Here is a 13,521-nt window from a genome sequence, read left to right on the forward strand (position 1 = left end):
TAGAGAACATTTTACATACATTCTATGTTTTGGTATGGGGAACCAAATGAGGGTTATATGCCATCCTAACAAAGTGTTCCTCTGTCCTATGATTTATTAATATTATAAATATGAAGCTTTATCATTTAATTTTCTCAGAACAAGGCTATTTATTTTAAATATTCACAAGTTAAAAAATCTTGATGATTTATTATGTTTACTTGATACTAGCCTCAAATATATGACATTTCTTTTACAGTATTGTTTCTTCTCATTTTTCAGTGGTTATCAAAGTGGCATGCCTTCCTGAATAAGATAATAATGTAATTTATGTGGATAACTGCATCTGAAATCTGTCAGATAAACTAGAGAAATGGTTATGGGGAGTTTAATACATGTCTCACAGAATATAAAAACAAAATGAAAGAAACAACAACAGCAGAATTTTTCTTTACTAAAACACAATTGTGTACTTTGTGTCCTGTAGGTAAGATTGCTTCTGTATAAGTTCAGGGATATTTTCTAAGACAAATAGAATGTCCCTCTTTCACCCTAAAGTTCTGAGTAAAAAAGAGAAATGTTATAGTGTTAATTTTTCCTGGTTTAAATATTAGCCATTATTGTCCTTATTGCACTAATTTTCATTTCATTTTTGCTTCAGAAGTTATTGCAATTTCCACTGAAAATTTGACCACTGCATTTTCTATGGATGCGTTGGTAATTGGACAAAACATTCCACTAAGCTTTGCTGACCCAGATACCATTTTAAATATACTCTCCAACATTTCGTCTTAAATATGTGAGTTCATCTACACATTTGTATACATTCATACATGTTTAAAGTCAGAATACTAATACCAATTCACAGTTGATTATGGTTACGATTACTGGTTTGATCAGATGATAGAGTTTACCATATGATCATCCCAGTAGATGCAGAAAAAGCATTTGATAAAATTCAACATCCATTCATGATAAAAACTCTCACCAAAACGAGTATAGAGGGAACATATCTCAACATAATAAAAGCCATTTATGACAAACCCACAGCCAACATAATACTCAATGGCAAAAAGCTGAAAGCCTTTCCAATAAATGCTGGAACAAAACAAGGATGCCCACTCTCACCGCTCCTATTCAACATAGTATTGGAAGTCCTAGCCATAGCAGTCAGATAAGAAAAAGACATAAAAGGTATCCAGATTGGAAGAAAAGAGGTAAAACTATCATTATATGCAGATGACAGGATACTCTATAGAGAACCCTAAAGTATCCACACAAAAACTGTTAGAACTAATAAATAAATTCAAGCAAGGTAGCAGGATACAAGATTAATATACAGATATCTGTTGTTTCTTTATACTAACAGTGAAATATCAGAAAGAGAAAGTAAAAAAATCGTATTTAAAATCATGTCAGAAGACAGAGTTTAGAGCTACCACAGGTGTTAGAAATTTAGGGGTAAAGTCCAGGGCAGGAGGGAGCCACAGAGAAAAAGCCCTAAACTCCGCATGCATGAAGCTGCGTATTTAGACCACATTATTTCCCTATATGTTTTTAGAGCTGTACCATAATTTTCTCCCTGAAATAGACTCTCACCCTTCCACGTTCTCTGCCTGGTAAAGAACTTAAAAGCTGGCAGTGTATTTATTTTAAGCAACTCTTTTGAAGTTAATTTACATACAATAAAATGCACCCACTTTAAATGTATAGTATATAATCAAATATACTATGATATGCTGTTGGAGAGAATACAAATGATACAAGCTTTTTGGAAAATAATTTAGCTTGTGTCAGAGTAACATTTAAAATTTAAAGTTCTCTGACTCAGTAACCCACTTCTAGGAATCTATTATCTAAAAGTAACAACGTGGATACATAAGGTATACTCAGAAGGATTTTTTCATTGCATTAGTGTTTGTAGTAGCCAATGTTTGAAAATAGGTAGTAGCCAGTGTTTGCAAAGACCTGAATATTCATCTAGGGGAACAGGTTGAATAAATGGATACATCTACTACTGTAGAATACTGTACAACTGTGAACATAAGCTTGATTTATTTCAACCAGGAAACATATGCTTGATACACTTAGTGACAAAAGCAAGTTTAGACCAATACCTTGGGGGGGTGTGTGTGTGTGTGTGTGTGTGTGTGTGTGTGTGTGTGTGTGTTCCATTCATCCCGTCAGTTAGCCATTGCAGTATTTGGGGCAAGAAATAATAGCAACTTGGAATAGGATGGGTTGTAGAGATGAGAGGTAAATGATATTGAGGAAGATAGATTAAAAAGGATTGGGTGATATTTTGGAGGGGGAAATGAGGCAGAAGGAGGAGTTGGTCCTGCCTCCAGTTTTCTGGGTTTTGGTACTAGACCGATGGTGGGGCAGTTACTGGATATTGAAAACTTTAAGAATACTGGATTGGGAGAGGAAGCTCATCAGTTCAAGTGTTTTGAATTTGAGGGGACTTTGCTATATTTAAGTAGAAATAAGTAGTAGACAGATGTAATGGATCTGGTACTCAGTGGAGAAGTCTTAACTGGAGATAAAAATTTGGGAGGCAGTTGCTTTGCTGATAACTGAAAACAAGCACACATGAACTTGCTGAGGGAAACAATTTAGAATAGGAAGAGAAGGGGACCTAGACTCAACCCTCAAGAAGTACAACATTAAAGGTCAAGAATGAGGAGGATGAGTGAGGCACGGAGATTGTAGTATTATTTATTGTATTTTAAGGAGGAACTAGTCAATAATGTCTGAAAATGCTCTTTGCTCAACTGTGCATCTAATCCTTAGCAAGATCCTTTTAAGTAAAATGATGGGGACAGAAACCAGGTTGAAATAGGTGGAGCAGTGAGTGGCAGGAGAGGAAATGGATACAGTAAATTAGGCAATTTTGTAAAAATTGGAAAGGTACTTATAATATTATGTTAGTAGCAGGAAAGGAAAGAATAAAAAATCCAATTACATAAAATATTGTATGCTTGTACAGAAAAAAAAGAGGATGGTAATATATCAAAATATTAATAGTATTTGGTGCAGAATAGAGGAACTATGTGTGATTTACATTTTTTTTCCTTTTTTTTCATTTTCCTGTTTTAAATAAGTAGTATTTAACAATAGGTAATAGCAAAATATGTATTATTTATCAGTCAGAACAAATCGGAAACAGAATTAAGAGACAGAGGTAGAAAGCATGCCAGTTATTTGAACAGAGAGAATTTTATATAAAGAGTTATTAACTAGGTATAAAGTTAGATTAGGTAGAAAGTGCTAGACTAAAAAGAATAAGGTATCATGGCGGTGGCTCCTACAGGAAGCACCCGAGGCTGAGGCACTATGGGCAAGAGGTTTTTAGTTACTGAAACCGGGAAACTTTAAGAGGAAGGGCTCTACGGAGCTGACACTCAGACCTCTGGTGAAAGTGTGCTGGCAGGTGTCTTTGGAGTGAGGATTGAGGGTGATGAAGCCGGTTCTGCGAGTGTTGGGAAAACTGCAAGGTGAATTCAGCTACTGCTGCAGGAAGGCACCTCTGTGACCGCTGATGTGGAAGGTTGAGGAAAGCAGTCCACTGTGGGGCCTGTGCACCTCTGTACACTTCTGCTGGGACTACCAAGAATAAAGCCCCTGACTACTCTCCCCAGCTCATCAGGGTTATGCTTGCAGGGGTGAATTAATGTCTTGAATAGGCTTGCTTTCACTTAACTCTGAAAGAGATTCTCCAAACACAGTGTTCTTCTGTGAGGCAACCCACTGTGCGTGCAGGAATCCATCAGGGGCCCTTTGGGTTGTCTCTGTGAGACTTAGGTGGAGGTGAGGGTGGAATGTGTACGACCAACGGAAGTAAACTTGAGGCTTCGGCTGCTGCTTTGCCGTGAATAATGTAGTCTTTTATCTCTGACGCAGTAGTCTTGTGTCTTCTGCCAATATTCATGAAACTGGCAGGCTAACTTGTTAGCAAGTATGATACAATCTTATATTTCATCATGAGTTATGAAATATTGTTTTCAGGCTCGTTAAGAGTGGGAGATGTGTTTCTACCTCTGTATTAACCAGCAGTTTTGTAGGAACCTTTACTTGGTCCTAAGAAACACCTGTCTAACCTTTAAGGATGCCCCTGTTCACAGAGATAATGAAAATTCATCTAGAATGTAGTCTAGAGAGCCAAAAAGAGAAAATAGGAAGAAGAGTTGAGAGAGAGAAAACAGATTGAGAAATTTCAATGAATGTTTTATTAGGAGTCTCAGGTGAGCTTAATGGAATAAATGATAGAGAATCAGTATTTGAAAAAATATCAAAAATAAGGAGGAAATAATAAAAGCTACCAAAGAAAAAGGGCTGATTACTTACAAAAGAATGACAACCTCCTAGCATATTATATGTTGTATGTCTGTTATGTAGTGTCCCAACTCAGATATAATAAGCAACATGAAAAAAAAAAGGGGCAGCTGACAGCAGAGTTTTCAGCAGCAATAGATGCCAGAAGACATTGGAATAATATGTTTATACTGCGGAGATAAAATAACTGCCAGTGCAGAATTTTATATTAGCCAAATGATCATTCAAGAGGGAGGACACAGTTGTGCAATAAATTAATAAAACATTTTAAGGAATTTAATTATTGACTATAAAATTAAGATTAAATAATGCACAGTATAAAATATCTCTGTCTATATCTGTATTTATATCTAATACAGAGAAATAGTAAAGCAAGAACATGAACTTGGGAGCTGGACTGCCTGGGTTTAAATTCAGGCTTACCCCTTACTGGCTGTATGACCTTGGGCAACTTAACTACTGTTTTATGCAGTACCTCGGTTTCAACTCTGTAAGATGGGAATAGCAGTAATATTTATCTCATTGGGTTGTTGTGAGGAGTAAATGGATTGATATATATGCTTGCTGTTGCCATCACCATCCCAGTATTTTTGTAGGCTATCTTAAAAAGTCCTTAGAACTTCTGTATGTTAACATTGAATATCTCAGGGGGATGGAGTTGGTATGGAGGAGAGAGAAGATGATTTACTTGTTTGTTTTAAATCTCTGTACCCTTTGGCTTCTTTAATTCGTTCAACACTTGTTGAGCATCTCAGATACACTACACACTCTTTTAAGTACTAAGAATACAACAGCGAATATGAGAAAAAAAATTGCTGCTCAACCATGGCTTACATTCTGCTGTGAGGGCAAAAGGTAATAAACAAGGTGTATATGGGAGAGAGTATATACACACATATATACACTGTTAGTGATAAGTACTCAGGAGAAGAATAAAGCATGGAAGGGAATAAGGGGTTTTAAATTTCAAATAGGATGATCAAGGAGTGCATGTGAAGATAACATTTGTGTAAAGAGGTGTAGGAGGTAACAGAGCCTTGAGGATTTCGTTTATAAGAGCATTTAGTTGAAAGGAACAGCAAGTGAAAGTTAGTGAAGAAAAAGCATAACTGGCATTCTCAGGGAGTAACAGAAGAGGTTAGTTGGGCTGAAGAAGGTCACTGGAGGGGGGAGAAAGGGAGTGAGGCCATAGAAGTAATAGATTTATTTTTTAAAAAAGGTCTTATAGCTTTTTAAAGAGCTGTGGCTTTACGCTGAATGAAATGGGAATTCATTTGAGTGTTAAGAACTCTTGACTTTATTTTACATTCCAACTCTACTAGGTTGAAAACAGGCTGAAAAACTATTGCTTTAGTAGTTTAAATACTCAAACCAAAGAAACAACTAAAGGTGTACATGGATTCTAATATTACTTACCTCCTCAAGAATCTATAGTGCTTCTGTGTTATCTATTGTGTTACCCTAAGTTTTATTGCTTATGTTTTAAAGCACTTCATAATCTTGCCACATTTTATGTTTAATCTCATTTCTTCCAGTTCTTCCAGACGTAGGTAATTCTTCTAGTCCTAATTTTTCTAAACCTAGGACCAGATTTAGCATAGTTCCATTACTGACAATTTGTTCCAGTAAAAATAACTGGGAGATTTTACATAATAGACGATGAATTCTACGTAAAAGTTTTTTTCTATGAATAAACGTTTTGGAAATCTTTATTTAAATGTTCTTGAAGCTCTTAAACATGTAAATAATTGATTCACTTTCATCAACTTATTAGTCAAGAGTCCTAGTTGCAGGAAGCAGTCTGTTTTATATAGTGATTTATTTGCGGATACTGACCAGCTAACAGAATCTTTGGGAGGGCTATGAAATCACATATTTTGTTATATAGCTTGGAAACATGCAGCCAGGAGAAATGCTTAGGGATGCTATGTGGTTTTCATGGCATGATCCAGCTCCATTCCCTCCATTGCCCACATTATCTTTGAGGCTAGGGACCAGTCACTGGAACTTCATTAGGGCTACCATAGAAGCATCAGACATCGTCACCACTGTGCTTGAAAGACCACTGCTTCTTCCTTCCAAATGTTGCATATTTATATATACTCAGCAATGCCTAGTCCTTATCTCGAACTTTAGCTGGAGTGGAGTCTGGGAAATGTTATTTATAGTTTTCCATTCTCTGCAGTGCATGGAGGTATGCTTGAAAGGTGATTTGAGTGAGTGTTGAGTATCTACCACATTCATAATAAAAGAAATGAAAATAAAAATGACGCTGGAGTATCCTTTTTCAACTATCAGATTAGCAGCAATCAAAAACTTGACAAATTTTATGTTAACGAAAATCCAGGGAAATAGCTGGTCATACATTCAGGTAGAAATATAAATTTGTGAAACGTGTGGAGAACAAATTGGCATTAACTATTAAAATTATGAGTGACTGTATCCATAGATTCATTTAATTCTACTCTAGGAATTTATCTTGAAGAGTCACATAATTTGGAAACATATTTCTATCAATAGGAGACTGACTATATAAATTACAGTATTATCTATACAAGGGCAAGTTCTGCAGCCATTAAAGAGAAGGAGGTAGAATGATTTGGAAAGATCTCCAAGGTGCAATAAGTGAAAGAAGCAAGTTGAGAATAGAGTATTTGATATTCTATGTTTGAGAGAGAGAAAGACAGACAGAAGCAACGACTGTGTGTGTGTAAACTGTAATAGAATTTCTATTTCTGAGAAATGGAAAATGAGGATTTGATGTGACAGTGCTAGGAGCTGTGTATACCATAGAACTGATTTAGCACAAAATATTTACTAGATATTTAAGAAATTGGTAGCTGTTTGCATTGTATCAATAGAAGGAAATGTGTGGTCAAGGGATAGGACTGGAAAAGAGACATGTTTTACTTTGATACTTTTTGGATTTTATATTATTTGCCTGCATTCCATACTAATTTGTTTTAAATTAGCTGTTACTGTTGTCTGCCAAACTATGTTTCTGAAAATAGGAAATATAAGGCTGTGGTATATTTATCATTAAAGATTTTGTATATTCCTAAATAAATTAAGGTAAGCATTCTGTATAAGGAATTTTTTCTCAATGACTGTAGCGTGGTGTTTTCTTTTTGAGTTGTGTACTATAATTGGTTACTGTATATGTTAACTGACAGGTAGTTGAAAATTAGAAAATATGTCACTAATTACTTCTGGAAGAGAAATAAGAATGCTTTCTGTTTAGAAAAAGCTTACGTTTATAAGTCATTTTACCATTTTGAATATTATTTTTATATGTAAAAGATATACAAAAATATGTGGTTAACAAATACATGGTATTAATATTAGTTCTTAGATAAGAACTTAGTCCCTTTGTCCTAGCATGTCCATGGTAAAGCACGAGGTAAAGAAGTAATACTATTTACTACATAATGTAATTTCTATTTACTAACATATAAATGTTAATACAAAGAGAACTGAGTTTTCCCTTTGCTTTTCTGAATTAATGGAATGAATATGAGAAAATTATTAAAACTTTTACCTTAAATTGTTACATTTTTTATTGTTTTTTTGTGTTAAAGTAGGTATTCAAGGAAATTGTAAATCATAAATGTATGAGAATATCTAATTAAAAGTTCTGCTAAGTTTTTTCTTATTTAAGGAACCTTGCAAAACATCTTAACATCATATTGCTTTGTCTACTTGCACATACTCCTCTCTAATTTATACCCCCAATAATGTTGGTGTGCTTTGTTTAATATGTCAACTTAGAACTTTGATCCAGTCCAAGCTTTCAACTACTTACTTATTTGGAAAACCTAATAATATTTTATCAAAAATACTTGACTGCAGTGAAAAGATGGAACCTTAAATGTCCAATGAATTTAAAATTAATTTGAGAGAGGATAGGCTTAGGGCATATAGAAGAACAAGTCACTTTTCCTAGTAGGATATCATGACCTAATCTCACTTTTGAGTCTCTGTAAGTCAGTAGCCTCCAAAATAAGGTACACAAATCTGTTGGTATATGCTAAAAATATTAGAAATCTTACTGTATATGTCTTGGTAATAGTACATGGTTTTGAAAGTATGAGAACCATTGATACTTAGGCAATTTATTGTTTTGTGTACCAAAAAAAGCAGCAACTGGGACCAAGGAGTGAAGCATTTATAACTCACAAAATAAACTTGGACTGTGAACATAAACATTTTCTTTTCTTTTAATAAATGTGATTGAACCTTGATGGAGAATACTGAGATATTAACATGCTTATAGTAATTCAAGGGCATTTATCCAAATTGGGTTGCGTCTCTCTTTTGTTTTAATCTTTGTACTAAGCTTTGTATACCTAGTGTTTTCTCTCAGATTTTTTTGCCAGTTGAAAATACAGAGAATATCAACACCAAAACCATGTCCTTCCCTTTCAATTAATTGTAGTTTCTGGCCATTTCACGTTGGGTATCTTTTTCCTCAGTATCCATCCACTTTACAACCATTTTCTCTGACTGCTGTATGCTCCGTGGTACCAAAAGAGATGCCAGGTTTTCCCCTCATACTTTCATGTATCCCGTACAGTGTGGTGTGCATCCTATAAGAGATCAGGAAATATTATTGACAATAACTTCATAATTTATGAATGTTCATGTTTTTATCTCAGATATTCAAGATTAAAGCAGTTCAATTGGCTGAGAAACTCCTTCCTGCCTTTAACACACCTACGGGGATTCCTTGGGCAATGGTGAATCTGAAAAGGTAAATTCTATTTTTATGTGGTTATTCCTGTTCTGAGTAAATTGGATTAACTGATTTTTTGACCTTTTAAAAAGGTATTAGAAATTTGTAATGATCAGCCCCTGCCATACTTTTTAAGACTTAAAACTGTTTTTCTCTGCATATATGCAGAAGCATATTTCTTTAAAACATTGTCTGAGTTTTAAAATATGTTCTTTACTTTGAAACAGTTCACTTGCCTTAACTGTATTCTGGTTTCTGCTGCATGTTTCTCTAAGTCTAGATTTCTGTCTCTTACAAAATAGTTGTTTAAGATTTGCTTATTCATTTCCATTTAGTGATGTAATGGATTCAGAGTGCTTTCCCTCTTTTCTGCATTGTACACGGCCTGTTGATCTTTTTCTAAGTCCAAATGGAACACAGTATACCTTAAAATCAGGGCTTCCTGTTGCTGAATGCCTTACTAATGAAAAGGCAAGACATAATTCATGACGACTATAGGGTTCTTTTTATGGTATTTATACTATTGAAGTTCAAAGTGAGGCATAATTCTGTGTCAGCTCTATTTGGGAAAACTAATCATTTTAGTCATTTTTTTTTAATGGAGAACTTTATAAAGTTTTGATTTTCACTGAGAAATCAGTATTTAATACTGAACATGAAATCTAACTTTATTATTCTTTGATGTCATGCAATATATATAATGTAAACCGCCTGTTTGTGAGGAAGAAGCTAGCTAGAGTTCCACACCAGCCTCCACAAAATGATATGGCCAAATGATGTTGTGCACATACCTGTTCTCTCTCCTTAGTTTCATAACAGATTTTCTGATGCTTCCTTCAATAGCATTGTCAGAGTTATATAACTTTCTTAGATAATAAGAATTTTCATTTAATAAACTTACAGTTTAAATCTCAGATGAAGAAAGACTGCAGGATATCATCATCATCATTATTACTAGTCTGTATAGAAAATAACCAAAAAATCCAGCATTGCAAAACCTCAAACAGATTGAGATGAAAGTAGAAGGGTTTTCAAGGACCGTGTCTTGAACCTAAGTTTAATTTTCATGTTGTTTCTTTGTATGTATTCATGCACATACATATTATTCTTGAGTTTATAGATCACAGATGTAATTACCTGTTTTTTAAAGGTTTTTGTTTTTGTTTTCTATTGAGTTCTACATGTGTCTCACGAATAGATTTTCTTCCAGCTTTGCTGTCTGAAACCAACTTATGTTCATAATCTAACATTATTTATTTCCTACAATATGATATAGCATACAGAAGCACAAAAATACATACTGGTGGAGCTTTTAAAATTTTTTATTGTTTGTTTGGATACTTCCTTTTCTACCTCTTATTTTTCTCACTCAACAAAATCTCGTGGCAGTACTCTTCCAGGTCATGCCACAAAACTTTAAATCAATCTTTGTGATGATTACATAGTGGGATATAGGATACACTATAATACACAGCTTATGCCATAATTTGTTTAATCATTCCATATCAGTGATATTTGTTTATTTCCATAATTTTGCTACAATAAACATTGTTACAATAGCATCCTATTATATATGTCCTTGTATAGTGGGGAATTTTATCTGAAAATGATTCTTAAGAATATGATTGCTGTATCAAAGGGCATATGTCTTTTTTATCTTTGTAGGATAGATTCCCAAGTGTGAAATTGCTGGATCAAAGCGTATATGTATTTTTAAATACAGTAGCAACTCTCCAGATGTTTTGTGAAAGGCTATATATAGTTCATCATATTTCTACCAACAATGTGTGAGAGTACCAAAATATCTACAAGTATACGCTCTGTTTAACTTTCAGGAGACTGATGGCTATAAAGTGTTACTATTGTTATTTTCATTTGTATTTTCTGCTTAGTGAATTTGAGCATCTTTTCATAATTTTATTGGACAACTGGATTTGTTTTTTGTGAACTGTCTGTTCCTAAGTGTTAATTGGATTGTTTGTCTTTTTCTAGTTATTTTATAGAAGAGCCTCATAGGTTATAGAATTATTTCTTTTTTTCCTTGTTCTACTACTTGTTTGTTGTCTTTATTTATAATAATTCTTCATTCCTAAGTTTTAAATTTTTATATATTCAAATATATCTTTTTTAACTTTGGGGTTCTCAGTCTTGGTTAAAAATTTGTCTTCACCTATATTTTATAGTCTCCTGGATTTCCATAAAATGTTTTTATAATATTGCTTTTTTAAAAAATGTTATCACATGATGTTGGCTGTAGATGTTTTTATCAATTGTCTTTATCAGATTGAGGAAGTTTTTTTTTTCCCTAGATAAACTGTTAAAATAACTTAGAATAAAATTATTCAAAAACTCATTAGATACTATTCTTACTAGGCTCTCTGTGAGGTGTTTTCACAATCTTAGATGTCATTTAATTTCCTAACAGTCATGTGAACTAGGTATCATAAATTCTCACATTATGGATAAAGAAACTGAGTCTCAGAGAAAGCAAATATCTTTTTTTTAATTTAATTTTTTCATTGTGGTAAAAGTCACATAATATAAAACATACTATTTTAACCAGATTTAACTGTACAGTTCAGTGGCACTAAGTACATTCATATTGTTGTGTGACTTTCACCATCATCCATCTCTTGAATTTTTCACCTTCCTAAACTGAAACTCTGCCCCCTTTAAACACTAACTCCTCATTCCTCCTCCGCTCCCCCCACCCCAGCCCCAGCATCTACCAATGTACTTTCTGACTCTATGAATTTGACTGTTTTACGTACCTTGTATAAGTGGAATCAGACAGTATTTGTCTGCACCTAATGTATATTGGAATGCATTTTTAAGGTTAACTTACTATATGTCCTGCAAGCAGATTGTACCTGCTTTTTTTTTTTTTACCTTGTGCTATACAGTAGGCCCTTACCAGCCATCTACTTCATACATAGTAGTGTACATACATCAATCCCAATCTCCCACTCCTTCCCACCCCTCTCCCCTCTTGATGTCCATACATTTGTTCTCTTTGTCTGTGTCTCTGTTTCTGCTTTGCAGATAGGTTCATCTCTACCATTTTTCTAAATTCCACATATATGTATTAATATATGACGTTTGTTTTTCTTTCTGACTTACTTCACTCTGTATGGCAGTCTCTAGGTCTATCCATGTCTCTGCAAATGGCACAATTTCGTTCCTTTATATACGGGAGGAATATTCCATTGTATATATGTACCACATCTTCTTTATCCATTCCTCTGTTGATGGACATTTAAGTTGCTTCCATGTCCTGGCTGTTGTAAATAGTGCTGCAGTGAACGTTGGGGTGCATGTATCTTTTGGAATTACGGTTTTCTCCAGGTAAACACCCAGGAGTGGATTCCTGGGTCACAGAAGATAAATATCTTGCTCAAGGTCCTTTGGCTACTTAATGGCAGGACTAGGAACCTATGTACTACATCAGTAGTTAGGATTATTATCTTTATCTTCTACATCTATTTCAACTCTTATACCAAATCATGTATTACTCTATTCTATATACACTTTAGTGATAATTCTAAGATATGGTTCTTGTCTTTAAAAAAGCTCATATTCATTCCATATTTGTCATTTGACTTACCTAATTGAATATTTATCTAGATGATACAGAGTTTAAAAAGTCAACTAGTGCTAAAAGATCTAAAACCAAAACCATCAGTCCTTCTATGAGAGAAAGATTTATATTTTTTACTTCCTCCTAAAAGTAGAAAAGACCTTAGAGAATGATTTAGAGTTCTAGTAGGAATAACACATGACCTCTGCTACTTGAACAATTAATATAAACTTGCAGTTCCAGCCATAGAATAGCTTATATCAGGTTAACTCTCACACTGAAAACAGTCATAAAACTCAGCAAAATGGTTTGAAGGGATTGGAGAACAACTAACTAAGGGAGGACCCAAGGGGCTGTGATGCTAAGAAAAGGTCATCTCTGTAGAAACACTGGCTTTTCCCCTGAGGGCATATTATGGTGCAGGGCAATTGAGGCCACGCCTAAAGTAGTGGTCGTTTAGGGCAAAGAAAACTATGGTCAGGTCTTGGAGCTGCCAAAAGGGCTGAGACATGAGGGACAAGTATCTCAGCACAGGAAGGAATTGCAGAGAAAAAGCCCCAGAATTTATGTACACATTTTCCTCAAACTGTTGGCTGATTCTGTACCTGCACATGTATGGTGCAAGACTCAAAGAAACTAGAAAACAGCATATGGAGGCTAAAGGGCAAAGGAGAAAATTTAATAGCTACATGGTACTGGGGAGACAGAGGTTAGTATTTAAGGCTGCCAAGGTGGAGGGCCCTATGAGGCTGTTTGTAAAATAAAAATTGAAAAACCTTATTTAGAATTTAGTATTTTGAGGTGTTTGAATGTACTATGAATGAAACTTTCATTTGGGACTTTGGGAAAGAAAGTTTTTACATGGAAATGGGGTTTTGTGTTTATACTTGACTATGCT

At 34.4% G+C, this 13,521-nt stretch overlaps 1 protein-coding gene across 5 annotated transcripts in view; it reads left to right on the forward strand.

Moving 5' to 3' along the window:
* Positions 1-13,521, forward strand: part of MAN1A2 (mannosidase alpha class 1A member 2) — a 144,749-nt gene that overhangs the window by 70,103 nt on the left and 61,125 nt on the right. For all 5 annotated transcript variants that reach the window (XM_057720485.1, XM_057720502.1, XM_057720522.1 and 2 more), the window contains exon 6: positions 8,970-9,064. In XM_057720485.1, coding sequence (XP_057576468.1) covers positions 8,970-9,064 — 95 coding nt within the window. The remainder of the gene's footprint in view (positions 1-8,969; positions 9,065-13,521) is intronic.

The sequence above is a fragment of the Hippopotamus amphibius genome, chromosome 1 (assembly GCF_030028045.1).
Source record: "Hippopotamus amphibius kiboko isolate mHipAmp2 chromosome 1, mHipAmp2.hap2, whole genome shotgun sequence".
Taxonomy (NCBI): Eukaryota; Metazoa; Chordata; class Mammalia; order Artiodactyla; family Hippopotamidae; genus Hippopotamus; species Hippopotamus amphibius.